The sequence below is a fragment of the Eumetopias jubatus genome, unplaced genomic scaffold (genome assembly GCF_037043125.1).
Source record: "Eumetopias jubatus isolate StellerSeaLion01/CBP00866 unplaced genomic scaffold, mEumJub1_p1.0 scaffold_4, whole genome shotgun sequence".
Taxonomy (NCBI): domain Eukaryota; kingdom Metazoa; phylum Chordata; class Mammalia; order Carnivora; family Otariidae; genus Eumetopias; species Eumetopias jubatus.
The window spans coordinates 100,526,643-100,543,809 of NW_028274810.1; the positions used below are offsets into that span (position 1 = coordinate 100,526,643).

General features: G+C 50.4%; 1 protein-coding gene across 1 annotated transcript in view; it reads right to left on the reverse strand.

Annotated features, from left to right (window-relative positions):
* Positions 1–1,830, reverse strand: part of H6PD (hexose-6-phosphate dehydrogenase/glucose 1-dehydrogenase) — a 28,979-nt gene extending 27,149 nt beyond the window's left edge. The window contains exon 1 of the mRNA XM_028108617.2: positions 1,575–1,830. Within this exon, the coding sequence (XP_027964418.1) occupies positions 1,575–1,579 (5 nt within the window). The 5' untranslated portion in view covers positions 1,580–1,830. The remainder of the gene's footprint in view (positions 1–1,574) is intronic.
* Between the last annotated feature and the right edge of the window lie 15,337 nt (positions 1,831–17,167).

Below are 17,167 nucleotides of genomic sequence, written 5' to 3' on the forward strand. Positions count from 1 at the left end.
ATACAGCAAGGGCCCAAGAAATGTTAGCTTCTATCATTATTAAACCAACAGCATCATGGGTAAAGGTACTTTTCTTGCTAGCTTCTTGGAAGTGCTACAAGATGAATTAAGCAGCCCGCAACAGAAAAAATGCCAAGGAACAGCTCATTAACAGCTTCATGACCTTCCAATCATACTGATGAAAAATCAAAGAAATATCACGCTAAAAAGGTTCAAAGTCCCCACTCCAGCCCTTTAGGGATTTATAATCTGGCCTAAAGAATAGGGGCATAAACTCCTTCACTCTGTAGCCATAGGCCTTTCCCCTAACTACCCAGGGCCTCTTCTCCAGTTGTGAAATGGGGATCCATTCCCCTCATTTCAACACTGGGCCAAAAAAAACCCAGATCATGGCTGCGAAAATACTTTAGGGGGCAATAGTGTTGAGAGCTCTCCCAGGGAACCACCTGGCTCCCAACTCAAGGAAGCAAAAAGCAAAACCAGACTTCCTGCTCTGCCCCTGGGTTAGGGTCTGGTAGAATCCACGGGGAAATCTGGCATCAATGACATCTTACCTTGTTTAAATTCCATGAATAAAGTGAGAAGTGGCTAGGCCACTGATGACCAAAGGTGCCTCTTGGCTTCCCTTTAAGATGACCTAAAACCATCTGACTGTAAGAGTAACTTCGTGAACTCCAGTATTTGGATAAAAATAACCTGAATGTTCGCCTAGAGTGGTTATTTGTGGGGCAGTCATGTACCTCAAAGAAAAGTTACACAAAGTGCTCTCTGAAAAAATGAGCTCTGTTCATGCCAAACAGGGGGCATTTTTATCTCGGGTGGTCCTAAAACTTACCAAAAGATTAGCCTCATAAGCTCAAAAAGTCTATCCACCCTCCATCACTGCAGAGAATGTAGAAAATAATTTAAAATATGCCCACTCTACACCAGTCTCCCCTAATTTGTTCCCTTTCATGAGCCACGGGCCCCGTTGGGAGGACAGGGGGTTGGGTGGACAAAGAATTTAGGTCTGTGATCTTTCCAGAAGTTCTCATTTCCGACTACATTCAAGTTTAAGTGAGCTGATTTTCAGAGATGCAGATAGATTCACTTCTGGAAAACTATTCACTGGATGGGTGTCTTGCAAACGCTGACTGGAACCTGAGGGCTAATGCCAAAGATTAAGCTGATCCCAGGGGGAAAAAAGCACCGGGAGTTCCTCCTCTCATTGAACCAACTTCCAGAAAGCCTAGGAAAGGAACGCCGCCGCTCGCCCTTCTGAACTGGCCTCGAGGGGCCTGGCTGCCCCCTGCAGCCAAGGGATCTGCAGGGGAGGAAGTGAACGACTCATTTTGAGGGCGCGGGGCTGGGAGGGAACTCGGGCGGACTCTGGCCCCCGCCGGAGTCCGAGCACAGACGCGAGACGATTCCCAGCAAAAGGCCCGAGGAGCTCACGCCGCGCGCGCGGCCGGCCTCCCGGGCCGCGGGGCCCACGGATCTCAGGCTTGGGCACGCGCGGGCGCGCAGCCGCCGGCCGCCTACCACCAACGCCCGCGGCCGAAGGAGCCGGAGACCAAACGGGGGAGGCAGCTTACTTCATCTCGCCCGTCAGAGCCGGCCGCTTCTCCGGGAAATGTCGGCGGCGGCGCGGGGCGCGCGGCGCTGCGGGCCGGGCTCGGGCCAGGCTGGGGCCCCGCGCATCCTCTTCCGCAGGCGCGGCCCGCCCCGACAGGTGCGCGTCACGCGGCCCCGCGTCGGACGCGCGCTCGGGTTTCGCCGAGAGGAGCCGGGGGCGACGGGTGCGGAGGGCGCGGGGCCAAGTCCGCCCGGCCGCCCCTTCCCTGCCCGACCCGAGCCGCGTCGGGCCCGGCAGCGCGGGGGGGGGGGGGGGGGGGGGGGCCCGTGGGCCTAAGCCCCAGACCACCGCGGCCTCGGCGCGCGCGGGCGCGCGCGCGCGCAGTCGGCTCCCCGGCGAGGGGCGCGGGGCGGAGGCGCACGCGAAACCACGCCTCCTAGTTCGGGGTCGTCCGGGGGGGGGGGGGGAGGCGGGGCCTCCCGAATGGTTTCTTGGTTAGCGTGGATAGGGCGGGACTTCAGAGCCACGTGGGCGGGCAAGCGGCCCTCCGCCGTCCGGTCGGCGGCGCTGGGTTCCCGCGGAGCTTCTGAGGGGCTGCCCTCTGAGACACACGAGTGGCCGGGGGAAGTGGTTGTGTCGTGGAGGAAGCCGGGCGGCCGGGTGGCTGGGTCTTCCCCAGGATCTGGCCTGAGCTGTGCGACCTGGAACAGGTTACCTGACCTCCTCAGGCCTTGCTTTTCTGCATCTGTACGACGAGAGCCGCTGGGTTCGCCCCACTTCCAGCGCCCCGAAGAGGGGACTTAGGGGTCGCAGAGCGCGCTGTGGCCGTCTCTGCTTACACCCCGGTGACCTTGCAGATCCAACCCTGTACAGTAGGGACAAGGAGACGGTGTGCCTCAGCCGTGACCCGGCCTGTGACAAGTACTCAGCAAATGGGAGCTCGCCCCTGTGTGGCTTTATTTGCAAGACAGTGAATGGGCCTAGGCCTTCCCTGTAGGGTGGTGGTGGGGTGTGTACAGGAGATGACGTGGTCAGCTGCTTCTTTCGGCGCTCAGTGGATGGCATGCCGTCCTCTACCTCTGTCCTCACCAATGTCGTGCGGCATCTGACCCTCACCCCGCAGCAACCTCGTGCCTGCTTTTCTCCCAGCCCCACTGGGCTCTCAGTGCCCCTAGTGGCGCCCCGCCATGAGAGAAGCAGCTCCTCCTTCCCGAGTGAAGATCCTGAGTGACCTCGGGTTAATGAAGGCAGCGCCACCCAGCACTACTTCCTGGATGTAGACCCCCTAACCCCCGTCCCTACTCCTGGAGCATCTTAGCTCTGTCCCTTCTCCAGACCCACCTTCCTCCCAACACAGGCACAGGAGGAAGCATGGTCACTTCTGCTGAAGAGTGCAGACCACCCAGGAGAGGGATTCTGATTGGAGAGGAAAAGTTGTAGCAGCTTTTTATTTCATGAAGGTTGCATTAGAGGTAGAGCATTGAGAACGGACAGAGGGAACTTGGCAGTGGCCAGCAAAACTGAGTGGGGCCAAAAGGCATGATTACCACACAGGATATTGGGCAAGAGGGTTCCAGGAAGGCTGGGAAGCTGAAGGGGGCGGGGCCCCACTTCACCAAGCCCAGGGGGCCATCTGGGGGCCTGGAGGGAGCTGCCAGGCCTCAGGAAGAATTAAGGCCATACCGGGTGGGACCTGGGCAGAGGGTCAAGGAGCCAAGTACCCACTGGGCTGGAAGTAGGCAGGAGGGTCTGGGGCAGGGGCCAGCCAAACCAGTCTGGATGATGCTAGGACTGTTAGCCGAGAGCCCTTCCCATGTTCTGTAACCCTGGGTGCACTGTGCCTGGTACAACTGTGTAAACTTGAGAGAAGGCAGGTGCTCCAAGACTGAGATGAGCCCAGGGGATGTTTCCCAGGTCCCTAATACAGCCATCACAAGGATGGTCTGTGGGTACCTTGAGGGCGTCTTCAAAAATATCCCATGGGGGCACCTGGGTGGCTCAGTCCGTTAAGCATCTGCCTTCGGCTCCGGTCATGATCCCAGAGACCTGGGATTGAGCCCCGCATCAGGATCCCTGCTCAGTGGGAAGGCTGCTTCTCCCTCTCCCACTCCCCCTGCTTGTGCTCTCTTTCTCAAATAAATAAATAAAATCTTTAATAAATAAATAATATCCCATAGCCAAGTCAATCGTAAGCAGCTTTTTAAAAACGATATATTAATTTATCTTAAGAGAGTGCGCGCACATACCAGCAGAGGGAGGAGCAGAGGGAGAGGGAGAGAGAATCCTCAAGCAGACTCCCCGTTGAGCACGGACCCCCCCCCCACTCCCGCCCTGGCCCAAATACACAAGGGGCTTGATCCAACCATTCCAAGATCACGGCCCAAGCTGAAAGCAAGAGTCGGGCGCTTAACCGACTGAGCCACCCAGGTGCCCCAGTTGTAAGCAGCTTATTAAGAAAATGCGTGTGTCCTCTTAAGTCAGTGGGACAGGGTCTGAGGAGTGATGTGAAATGAGCCGAAGATGTCACAACTGATCTACCCATTGGTCCTTCCACTCCGACACATCCCTGAGATGTTTTCATTTCTCTACCCTCCTCCCTCACTTTCAAAGTCCTTATCTCAGGCTTGTCCTGACTCTGTACCTTCTAGTCCGATCTGGACCATTGCTTTGCTTTCTTTCCATCATGAAAACAATTTGGTCTCATCCAGGTGCAAGACTATTGCCTCCCCCCCCCAACAAACACAAATTTAAAACCTTTTCCATTTGGGCCTGTGACTGGCTTCTGCACATTTGCCTCCCTGGAGCTTTTCTCATTTCTGTGCTCCCAGCAGCTACAAGACACTCCAGCCTACACCACGGGGGACCAGCTGTGCCCCAAACCCTCTGAAGGAAGTCAGAAGAAAGGAGCAATGCCCCGTGGGGCCTCCTGAGACCCAGACTGTGTCTGTGGCTTCCCACTTCTCAAGGAACACCCTACGGCTCTCTTCGTGAAGCTGATTTTTTTCATCTTCCTAAACTGTGGGGTAGGCAGAAGTCAGGGTTAACTCAGCCTGCTTCACAGACATGGAAAGTGAGACCCAGAAAGATGAATGACTCACAAGAGATGTCTGTGGAGTTAGAAATAAAATCACGTTGCAGTTTCTATTTTCAGAACCACTCACTAAGTCAGCTCCTCTCGTTCACTCGGTGTTTTGCACCAGGTGGGGAGGGGGGAGAACAGGTGTTGTGGATTTTCAGCTACAAGTAGATCTTTTCATCCCCAGACATGAGAAAACTCAGCACTTTTTTTTCCACCTAAAGATTGGCTTCATAAAGTCCACGTGAAGTAGCTCCGCATTGTGTTTCTATTGCTGCCGTGACAATTTACCACCATTTAGTGACTTAAACAACACAAACGTGTTATCTCACACAGCCCTATAGATCAGAAGTCCAGCAAGGGTCTCAGTGGACTAACACTCTGGGGCTGCAGGGCTGTGTTTCTTCCTAGGCAGCCCTTTTCTTGCTCATGTGGATGCTGCCAGAACTCAGTTCCTTGTGGCTTAGGACTGAGATCCCTGTTCCCTTGCTGGCTGTCAGCTGAGGGCCACTCCGAGCTTTTAGAAGCTACCACATTCCCTGGCTTATGGTCCCCTTCCTCAGTCTTCAAAGCCAGCCACAGAAGGTTGAGTGCTTTGATCTTTCCTCCTTTTTTGGGCTCATCTCTCTGACCCTTCTGAGAAAGAGCCTCTGCTTTTTTTTTTTTTTTAAGATTTATTTATTTATTTTGGAGCACGGGCAGGGGGAGGGGCAGAGGGAGAGGGAGAGAGAGAGAGAGAGAGAAGCAGACTCCCTGCTGAGCACGGAGCCCGACATGGGGCTTGAACCCATGACCCTGAGATCACGACCTGAGCTGAAATCAAGAGTCAGACGTTTAACCAACCGCACCATCCAGGCACCCCATTTTTTTTAAGCCCTCTTCCTTTAAGGACTCACATGATTAGACTAGGCACACTCCAATAAACCAGGATAATATCCCATTTTCAGAGTCCATATCCTTAGTCACATCTGCAAAGTCCCTTTTGCCACATAAGGTGACATTTTCACAAGGTCCAGACATTTCACAAGGCCTGGACATCTTCAGGGAGTCATTATTCTGCCCACCACAAATGATCACTTTCTAGCCTCTCAACCCTCCTGATTGTCCAGGATCTTGAGGACTTTTTACTAATAGCTTTACTAAAATATAATTCACATACTGTCTAATTCACCCACTTAAAGTGTAAAATCCAGGGCACCTGGGTGGCTCAGTCGGCTAAGCGTCTGCCTTTAGCTCAGGTTCTGATTCCAGGTCCTGGGATCGAGTCCCATGTTGGGATCCCTGCTCGGTGGGGAGTCTGCTTCTCCCTCTCCCTCCCCGCTCCTGCTGTCTGTCTCTATCTCTCTCTGTCTCAAATAAATAAATAAACAAAAACTTTAAAAAAAGTGTAAAAATCATCCATTTCTAGTGCGTTCACTGGGTGATGCGACCATCCCCAATATCAATTTAGAATATTATTATCACCCCAACAAGAAACCATGTACTTATTAGCACTCACTCCCCATTTCTCCCCAACCATCTCAGCCCTAGGCAGCCTCTAATCTACTCTCTATCTCTGCAGTTTGCCAGTTCTGGACATTTCATATACATGGAATCATATAACATTTGACCTTTTTGTGTATATATACGTTAGATACACACACACATATAATGTGTGCCTACATGTTTTCAAGACTCGTCCGCATTGTAGTGTGTATCAATGCTTCATTCGTTCTCTTGCTATATGGTATTTGACTGGACGGAGAGACAATGTTTTGTCTATCCATTCATCAACACATCTGTGTTACGGGTGTTTTCTGCTTTGGGGGTATTATGAATAATGCTGCTATGAATACATGCATACATGTTTTTCTGTGAACATTCTTATTTCTCTTGGATATACACCCAGGAGTGGAATTGGCCAGTCTTATGGTAACTCTACAATTAACTTTTTGAGAAACAGCTAGACTCTTTGCCACAGTGACTGTGCCAATCTAGGTTCCCACCGCCAATGTCCGAGCTTTCCTATTTCTCCACATTCTTGTCAACACTTGTTATTAACTGACATCTTGATTCTAGCCATCCTCATGGGTGTGAATCGGGATCTAACTGTGGTTTTGATTTACGTCTTCTTGATGGCTTTTAACATTGAACATCTTTTCATGGGCTTATTGGCCACTTGTTTTATCTTCTTTGGAAAAATGTCGAGTTGGGTTCTTTGCCCATTTTTCAATTGGGTTGTCTTTTTATTATTGAGTTGTTACAATTCTTTATCTATTCTAGATAGAAGTTCCTTCCCAGGTGGCTGGTTTGCAAAACCGTTCTCCCATTCTGTGGGCTGTCTTTTCACTTGCTTGATGGTGTCCTTTGAAGCATAAGAGTAATTCTGTAATGATGTCCAGCTGATCTATTTTTTTCTTTTGTTTCTTGTACTTTTGGTGTCATATTCTAGGGGGCTTTGCCTCATCCAACGTCGTGGACATTTATGCTTGCATCTTCTTCTATGAGTTCAACAGTTTTAGTTCTTACATTTAGGCTTTTGGTCCATTTTGTGTTGGTTTTTGTATATGATGCGAGAGGAAGCAGGTCTAACTTCATTTTTTGCATGTGGCTATCCGGTTGGCCCAGGACGCTTTGTTGGACTATCTACAGAATGCACTCTGGAAACATCTGTTTGGATAGCTTATGCAACACTGACGTGACCAAAGTCCCTGCCCAATCCAGTGAGACAGACACTAACAGACCGATGCCTGGAAAATACTGAACTCTTAAAAAATGCTGACAAATGAATGTCGTGGAAGGTGGGGAGCCAGGGTTACTGGGCTCAGGTGTGGGAGTCCCCCTCGCTTTGCATGTGGCTGTGAGTCACTCCGAGAGTGTTTTCTCTAAGCGGCCACTTGGCAGCAGTCTGAGGAGGTGCACTGGTGCCCTTGGGTAGGAGAGGTAAACCAGCAAGGCCACTACTGTGCGAGCCAGATCTCAGGGGGGAAAAATCCCAAATTTTGTTCTGAGGCTGCCCCAGGAGGTCAGGAGTCAAGGGAAAAGAAGAGAGAAGATTGGGGAGCAGCTGGCCTGGAATGTGAACCAGGACAGGGGACCTTGAGTAACCAAGCAAGAGGTTCCCATAAGTCAAGGTCAATGTTTCTTGCCTTAAGCTTCAAGAGTCAAAAGCAGGGAAAAGCTCTGGGCTGGCAGATGAAATGAAAAGATAAAAGTGCTGGCAGCCACCCCAGACATCTCTGCACCAGCAAAAGCTGCATCGCATCCTTCGGGCCAAGTGGAGACGCAGCTTGGGGACAGCCAAGCTTCTGGAGCAGACGACGGATGAGCCTGGGGTCTGGGGAAGGACAGGGCACTCTTGCAGGGGAAGTGGGCCGGTCAGCAGGACCTCACGAGACAGAGGCTGGCTTGCCGTTGGCTTCTCCAGGAAGCAGGCACAGTCTGCCTCTCCCAGCCCTGACACTGCAGTAGTCTGGTCTGGGGCCGGGAGTTGGGGAGCCTCTGGTGAGCCAGCAGCCCCCAGGTAGCTGCGGGGTCATCAGCCCCCTCCACTCCTCGCCTCTTCAGTCGTGGAAATACAGGTAAGGTGCCCCTCATTCACGACTCCAGTGCTCCACACCGGGCCGCGTCGGCTCGGGGGACACAACTGTGGACAAGGCCCCTGTTCGCAAGGAGCTTCCATTCGACTCCAAGTGGAGGGATGCAGTGGGGAGATGTGAAAGAATGAGTACAGAGTGACAAGCGCAACAACCACAGCGAAACAGAAGGAGGGGGTGGAATGTCCCCAAGGCGGGAAAGCGCGAGAGGAGGCCCGTGGGGCCGGAGTGCAGAGCCAGAAGTGGCCCAAGATGGCTTGTAGGCGGCGATGAGGAGTGTGGCTTTTATTCTAACTTACAGTGGAAGGCTCTGGGGGATTATAAGTAAGAGAGCAACACAATCAGTTTTCATTTTGGGAAGGTCCCGGGGGTCCTGGGCCGTAGGCTTATAGGACAAAGCACCTTGAGAGGGTGAGGGTGGGGCAGTTATCAAAGGGCCCAGACAGGCGGCGGGGGGGGGGGGGGCGCACAACTCCAGGGTGTTTTAAAATGTGTTATTATTATTCGGGTACAGCAAGGCCAACAGATCAGGAGACACTGTCATTGGAAAGGTGGTTTGTGACCGTTCCCAGGAAGGAGGACTCGCCACGCCACCCACCAGGGCCATATGGGGAAGCCCCAGCGTCAGCCAGAAGGTAGAGGGAGCCAGGGAAATTGTGCCCAAGGCCCTTTATTGTGGTTTCCATGAGAAAGCATGGGCAAGGCAGGGTAAGAAGGCTTAGGATTCGTTAATTTGGATAGTTTCAGCAGGCTCTGGGGCATGGGAGCTGCCCCCTAGTTGTCTGTACCTGGTTCGGGGTGATTTGGGCAGGTGGCCCTGAGTGGGACAGCTTCATAGAGGAGGTGGTTGGGAGTGTGGGCTCTGGATTGGTTGGTTTGTGTATGAAATGCACACTCCAGGGTAAATCATTTACAGTCTCTAGGAAGAGGGCAGTCCCTCCAGAGCCAGCAGATGTCAGAGCTTCCGGGCGGGGGCGGGGGGGCGGGATCCTGATTTCATGGAGAGAAGCTTGGGAGAGGACATTGACAGGACTGGCTGATGGGTCAGACATAGGGACAAGGGATGAGGAATCACCCGGATGCCGCCTAGGTTTTGGCTTAAGCAACTGGGTCCCTCGTTCTCGAAGCAAGTCTTTGGGGGGTCAGGAGACATAGCTCTCCCCAGGGAGCTTCAACTCTTGTAGCGGAGACCAGCGGCAAGTAGGGAAGTTTGGCAAGTCAAGTCAGTGGCATTAGGCTCCCTGAAGTGTGAGTGGACCTTGCCTGAAATCACAGAAATATTGCTAAAAAGTATTGCATAATGCAAACATTCATAGTAACCCTTTAGAAGTCCTATTTCTCTGTGGACTTAACATTCATTTCGGAAACCGTGACTTCCATGATGAGGAGCTCTGCTGATATAGTCCAGGAATGTGATGCTTCCCCTAAACCCTCCTTATCTGTCTTAGAAAATCTCTTCCTAGGAATTTAAGATGAAGCCTTTCAAAAATATACTCTTTTAGGGGCGCCTGCGTGGCTCAGTCGGGTAAGTGTCTGCCTTCGGCTCAGGTCATGATCCCAGGACTCGGGATCGAGCCCCGCATCAGGCTCCCTGCTCAGCGGACAGTCTGCTTCTCCCTCTGCCCTTCACCTTGCCCATGCTCTCTCTCGCTCTCTCTCAAATAAATAAGTAAAATCTTTAAAAAAATAAAAATGTAAAAAATATATATGCTCTTTTACTCCATGTAAATAATTGCTTTTTAACTTCCTTGTTTTGTAAGATCTTATTTCATTAAATCCAATTACATATAACAGTAAATAACTTCTATTATTACTTTGAATCAAGATTTCAGCAACAGCACCCATGACATAAAATAATTTCTGTGTGATTCAATTTGATGGCATAGGCTCCACAAGAGATGGGACTACTGGATAGATTTATATCTGTCACAAAGCTATAAAGAAGTCTCTCCCTGGAATATAACATTGACCTGGTAAGGGACCAGATGAGCAGGGGATGTTATAACACCTAAGTTAACATTCTCCAGTGCTTGCTAATTTAGATGTCACACAGCGTTTGCTGTAAGGGTGGGAATGTTGATTACTGGTGAGAAATTTGATTGTGTGGTTTGGGGCAAGTGACAAAGGGCTTGAAAGCTTTCCCTGACCAGCCCCCCTTGATGCTGGAACACTCCCATCACATCGATTGGAATTCACACATTTGAAATGATCATACAGCACCTGCAAATATCTATTGTTATTGTTTTTTGGCCTCTGTTTTATGGGAAGTGTCTTGTCAGCTACACTATGAGCACTTTGAAAGTGAACTGTCTGGTGACAACTATATCTTAATGAACACAAATCTCTCGGCAACACCCAGCACCAAGCTCTCCCTAGCACATACTTGGGTATTTTTTAGATTTTATTTACTTATTTGAGAGAGAGATCACAAGTTGGGGGGGAGAGGCAGAGGGAGAGGGAGAAGAAGGCTCCCCGCTGAGCGGAGACACCCTCCCCGCACCCCTCCCCCACCGCAACACTCAGCTTGATCCCAGGACCCCGGGATCATGACCTGAGCCGAAGGCAGATGCTTATGACTGAGCCACCCAGGCACCCCTCCTTAGCATATACTTGTGTTAAATACTCTCTATAATACATGTATAAATGGGTGAATTAATTAACATAACATAGCTGTCCTCTGGCAGATCTTAGTCGACCAACTTTTTTTTTAACATATGCAAAAAGTCAATTTGGTTGTGCATCAAAGGACACTATTGAAAGAATGAAAAGACAATCCGCAGAATGGGACAAGATTCTGCAAATCATGTGTCTGATATGGGATCAATATTCAGAAGATAGAAAGAACTCTTACAACTCAAGAAAAAGCCAAACAACCCAATTCAAAAATGAGCAAAGGATTACGAACAGACATTTCCCAAAAAGAAGACAGACAATAAGGTATACAATGGCCAACAAGCACATGAAAAGATGCTCAACATCATTAGTCTTTAGGGAAATGCAAATCAAAACCACAGTGAGAGCCCACTCACACCCACTAGGAAGGCTATCATCGAACAAACCAACCAAAAAAAGGGAAAACAAGCGCTGGTAAGGATGTAGAGAAAACGGAACTCTCCTGAGCCTCTTGTACGGATATAAAATGGAACAGCTGCTGCAGAAAACAGTTTAGAGGTTCCTCAAAAAGTTCAACATAGAATTACCATATGACGGGATGCCTGGGTGGTTCAGTGGGTTAAGCGTCTGCCTTCGGCTCAGGTCATGATCCTGGGGTCCTGGGATTGAGTCCCACATCGGGCTCCCTGCTCAGCAGGGAGCCCGCTTCTCCCTCTCCTTCTGCCGCTCCTTCTGCTTGTGCTCTCTCTCTCTGACAAATGAATAAATAAAATCTTAAAAAAAAAAAAGAATTACCATATGATCCAGCGATTCCATTTCTAGGTAAATACCCCAAAGAACTGAAAGCATAGCTTCAGATACTTGTACACCAACGTTCACGGCAGTGTTATTCACAACAGTCAAAAGGTAGAAACAACCCGAGTGTCAGTCAACAGATGAACTGATAAATGAAATGTGGTCCGTCCACACAACGAAATGGTATTCGGACGCGAGAAGGAATGACGTTCTGACACCTGCTACAACGCAGATGAATGCTGAAGACGTTTATGTTTAGTGAAAGAAGCCAGACACAAAATGACAAATACTGTATGATTCTACTTGCACGTGATACCTAAAACAGGCACATTCAAGGGGACAGAAAGTAGAATGATGGTTGCCAGGACCAGGAGAAGGGGAGATGGGGAGGTAGCGTTTAATCGGGACAGAGTTTCTGTTTGGGAACACGAAAAAAGATGGATGGAGATGGATGGTGGTGAGGGTTCCTCAACATCATGAAAGTTTAATTCCACTGAATTGTACGCTCAACAATGATTAAAATGGTAAATATTATGTATACTTGGTCACAATTTTAAAAAATCACCAAAAAGAAACATTAAGTCACATCGGGGCAGCATCCCACGGACAAGGAGCTGAGAGGCACTTGGCTTGGATAGCATCCTTTAACCAGGGGGCCACGTGTCTCTGCTGCACCCCAGGATTTGGACAAGCCAATCATCCTTTTACCTTTGTCTGGGAGGGTTGGACCATGGAGGTTTATCCCAGAGGCTGACATCTGCCGGAGCTGGGATATCAGCCAGTGTTCATGTGGCAGAAACAGGAACTTCTTCAAGGGACCAGACTTTGTCCCCACTGTTCCCTGTTCCTCCCGATGCCCCAACAACGCCTGTCTGGCTGCGATTTTATTGTAAGGGATAATTATGTGTTAGCTTAAGTCAGACACTTTGCCTTGATGACCAGTCCAGTAAGGGAGAGTGTTGAGTACATGTAAGTCCCTGTTACAAAATAAAAAGTTGGGATGCCTGGGTGGCTCAGTCGGCTAAGCATCTGCCTTCAGCTCAGGTCATGATCCCGGGGTCCTGGGATCGAGCCCCACATCGGGGCTCCTTGCTCGGCGGCGAGCCTGCTTCTCTCCTCTGCCTGCCACTCCCCCTGCTTGGGCATGCGCTCTCTCTCTCTCTCTCTCTCTCTCGCTCTGTCTGACAAATAAATAAATAAAATCTTTAAAACCAAAAAACGAAAAGGCATATGAAATTCAAACACATGCCAGGGGCTCCGAAACATGACATTCCCAGAACCCGTGCAATCGGGTAAGATGACAATGATGCTCTCCTAATTCTCCTAGAATTAAGCACCACGTGGATGAGGCCCCCCCCCCAAATGAATTTAACTGTATTAAGTTCCAGGACGTTAGGTAATGTTAGAGCGAGGCTCTCAGGTACTTGAAGAAATCCAAATTGCAAATAGAACCCTAATGAGTGCAGCTCCACGTAAACAGGTATTTAGAGGTGAGGCAGGACGCGTAAAGGGAAGCCCTACTTAATGCACGTGCTAATCGTGCTTCCCTGCAATTGGGACATCAACCTGGACATGTCTTAAAGCTTTTGTGTGTAGCTGGCGAACAGCGGGACTCTCAGGGTGCAAAAGAAAACAACTTCCTGTCGCCGACCTGCTGGGAGGCTCTAACTCCACCCTGGGACGGATGAGATCTGACTTTCCTGGCCTCTCCGAGAGATCCTTCCGTTCAGCGGGAGGGAAGGGGAAAACAACCCTTACTCCTCCACCAGAGGGCGATACTCACAAGACCCTGACCACTGAAAACATTCCTTCCCTGACCTCAGATCCGGGGCCTGCTTTTTCTCCCTCAAAGTGGTGGGAGCAAAGTGGTTCAGCTGTCCACCCCTCACTCTGGAGTGGGGAATCGTGGCCTCTAAAGACAGAGGGGAGCCGGGCTCCCGTTTACCATCCCTCTACACGCGCTTTTCATGACCAAAGATGGAAGGCAAAGCAAGGATTTCTTTCCTCTTTTAAGAGTTTTGCTTAACACTAAATCTAAAAGGTGAAAAATTCGCAGCAGAAGTTCAGGGACCCATGCGAATTATTGAGTGACTTCGCGGGGGGGGGGGGCCCAGAAAATTGCTCCAAAATACCAGTCATGGGTAAGAGCTCTAGCAGCTCGTGAAGGTCTTCACGGCCCACGCAGGGCATCCGCAAACTGGAATTCTCCTCCGATGGATGAGTTTTGTCAGGAATATTAATAATATTCCTGCGCCTCCTTCCCAAGTACTGAAACGCAGATACAACCTAATTAGAATGCAACCCAGGCACCCTCCCGGACCATTTCACACACATGTACCAACTCCGGGAGCAGGCACTCCAAAGGCGGGCCCCCCTCACCCATCATTCTATTCCCCCCCCATCCTAGCACCCTGCCTAGCACATGGTAAGATCTAGACACAGCCCCAGTGGAATTGTAGTCTAAGGATGGAAAGTGGGGAGATCCACAGAGACCAGGTATTTATTCTTCAAGGAGTTTACTCTTTTCCTTAAAAACATGCTTTTTAAATTAGATTTTAGGTATAAAAAAAGTCAATCTGCTGCTTTATTTTATTACTCTTCTGATATATTAAATTGTGCCCTTGGTGGCTTAGAACTGTAACCAGGAAAGTCTATAAAACAAAACAGTAGGCATGTTAAAAATGCCCATATTTTTAAAAAGTAGGCCTTTCACATCCTCCCGCAGAAAAGGCCAGGTGCCCTAATGAACGAGGGAAAAGGACACAGTGTTCAGTGTTCTACTGAGCCTATTTGCCTGTCCACTATCCCTTCTCCCTTTCTTCTGGTAACAGACCCTTGATTTTATTCAGTGTGGCAACATCCACAGTTATAACACTGCATTTAAAATTTCTCTTGCAGCTAAATATGGCCATATGTCTAAGTTCTGGCCTATGAGATGTAAGCAGAAGTTGTCAGAACTGATGAAAAGGGGGACAGACTGCGGGCATGTGCTTTTTTCATATTCTTCCTCCACCACGTCCTTGTTTCTTGCCTGGAATGCTGATGTGACAACCGGGGCTTCAGCAACTCTTTTGGCTCATGAGGCGACCGTGAGACTGGAAAGCAAGAGTGGAAGAGAAAAGTAGGAGGAGCTCGGGTCCCTGGTCACCCAGTAGAGCCAAGATATCCCAGAACCTTTGACCTCTGGAATTTTTTTTTTTATGCGAAAAAGAAATTTCCATTTTATTCGTCTCTTTATTTACAGCTTCTGTCATTTACACAGTTCTTATCTGTCACATCTGTCATAAAGGATCACTTAAGCACCAGTCTTTTTATTTTTACCCATTTTGGAAGAAAATCTTTCCCGAACACATCACACGCTCTCTTGCCTTTCTAAACCAAGCAGGTAGTGAACATATAGGGTTGCTAGATAAAATACAGGACACCCAGGAAATCTGAATTTCAGATAAGCAACAAATAACTTTTTGGTATAAGCACGTCCCAGATATTGCCAGGACCTAACTCATCCTAAAAAAATAATTCGCTGTTTATCTGAAATTCAAATTTAACTGGGAGTCCTGCATTTTTATTTGCTAACTCTGCCAGCGCTAACAGAACAGACATTTTTCCTGCGGTTACTCACGATGATGTGTATAGTGATGCTTTAGGGGCCTCCAGAGGCGTGTAGGGCTATTAGCCCTTCTGTGAAATGGACCCAGATGGCTGTGCTTTTCATTCTTATTCCAGTCTTCATAACGTTTCCTTATCTTCTTTGGTTGTCTGTCTGTCAGTAGCCCTGTCCGTTGCTCTGAGCAGGCCTGTCTGTCCTGCCCCTCTCCCCCCTTGATGACGTGCCCCGGTAACCTGCAGGCAAACAGCGTTCAGAGCGTGTGCCCTGCAGCTGGAAGTCTGGGTTCTACCCCAGGTCCCCCCACTTTCAGCCCTATGACCTTGGGCAACTCAACGGACCTGTGTGAGCTTGGATGCCTGCCTACATAATAGGGGGGCGGTCAGAGCTGCCTCATGGGTTATGGGAGGCTTAAATGGGAGAAGTGATGGAGCAGTGCCTGGCCCTTAATACGCCCTCAGCAAATAAACTAATTGCTGTGTGGTGGGCTGAGCAACTGGATTATCAAACTGGAGAAAAAAAGATCTAAGGAGAAAGCTTCTATGAGTAAAATATGAGCAACAGGGATGCGGAGGAGGGCGGCTGGGGGGCTGAGCGCTGAGGTCACGGGGAATGCATGAGGACACGCACCCAGCCAGGGTGGGTGGTGCCAGGGGAGAGCGTGGGTGTTGCTGGGGTGTTGTTCCCCCCAAATCCACACGCTGAGACCCTGACCTCCAGCACCTCAGCATGTGACTATACTGGGGAGGGGGGCTTTCAAGAGGTGATTAAGTTACCAGGAGCTCATTAGGATGGAGCCTGATCCAATCTAACTGGTGGCCTTAGAAGACGAGAGGTTAGGACACAGACTCACACAGAGGGACAACCACGCGAGGACCCAGAGAGAGGTCTGCCGTCTGCACACCGAAGAGAGAGGCCTCGGCAGAGACCAGGCCTGCCGACGCCTTGATCTCGGACTTCCAGCCTCCAGAACCGAGAAGATAAATTTCTGTTGTTCGAGTGGCGCCGTCCACGGTGCTCTGTTATGGCAGCCCCAGCAAATTAACAGAGGTGTCAAGGCAGAAGGCCGGGGAATGACAGCGGCAGGCCGAGTGTCTGGATGCAGCCGTTGGTCCCTTTCTCCCGTAGGTATTCTTGTTGTTACTGCTGCCCTTCCTGACGTCAGGGAGCTCAGCACCGAACGCCATCCTCCCTGTGAGGGGGACAGAAGCCTAAGCGAAGGACAGACCAGAGTGGCAGGTGCCAGGTTGGGGGACTGTCTGGGAGGGGGAGAGGAGCAGGGACACAGGTGCCGGTTCAGGGAACCGGTTGGGAGAGGCTCCAAGGGTGGGGGGCAGTTGAGAAGGGGCCAGCTGGGGGAAGTTCCAGGTGAGGAAGCTGCAAGGGGCATTTTCTTTATTTTTATTAAAGATTTTATTTATTCATCTGTCAGTGAGAGAGAGCACGAGCAGAGGGAGAAGCAGGGTCCCCACTGAGCAGGGAGCCCGACCCGGGGCTCGATCCCAGGACCCTGGGATTATGACCTGAGCCGAAGGCAGACGCTTCACCGACTGAGCCACCCAGGCACCTCTGCAAAGGGGCATTTTAAAAAAATCCAAAGGAGGCTGTGCTGCTGGAGCCCAGCATGAAGGGGAAGAGCCAAGAGGAGGCCAGGGGTGGGGGAAGTAGGCCTGGGCCCCCGGGCGGTGTTCCCATGTACCCTAAGATGAGGGGCAGCTCAGAACGGCTGTACCCTGAGAGAAGGAGAGCTCCTCCCGGTCGCGTTGGGAACGGCAGGGGTGACTCCCAAGGGCATGATCCGAGCAGCCAGAATTCGGGATCCTGGGGAGCCAATGTTCACTTACGCAGGAACACTGGAAGTCCCCACGTGGTGGAGGTCACAGGTTTGCCTGGAATTGATGAAGAATTTCACCAGGCACGGATGGAAGAAGATATGTCTGCAGCCT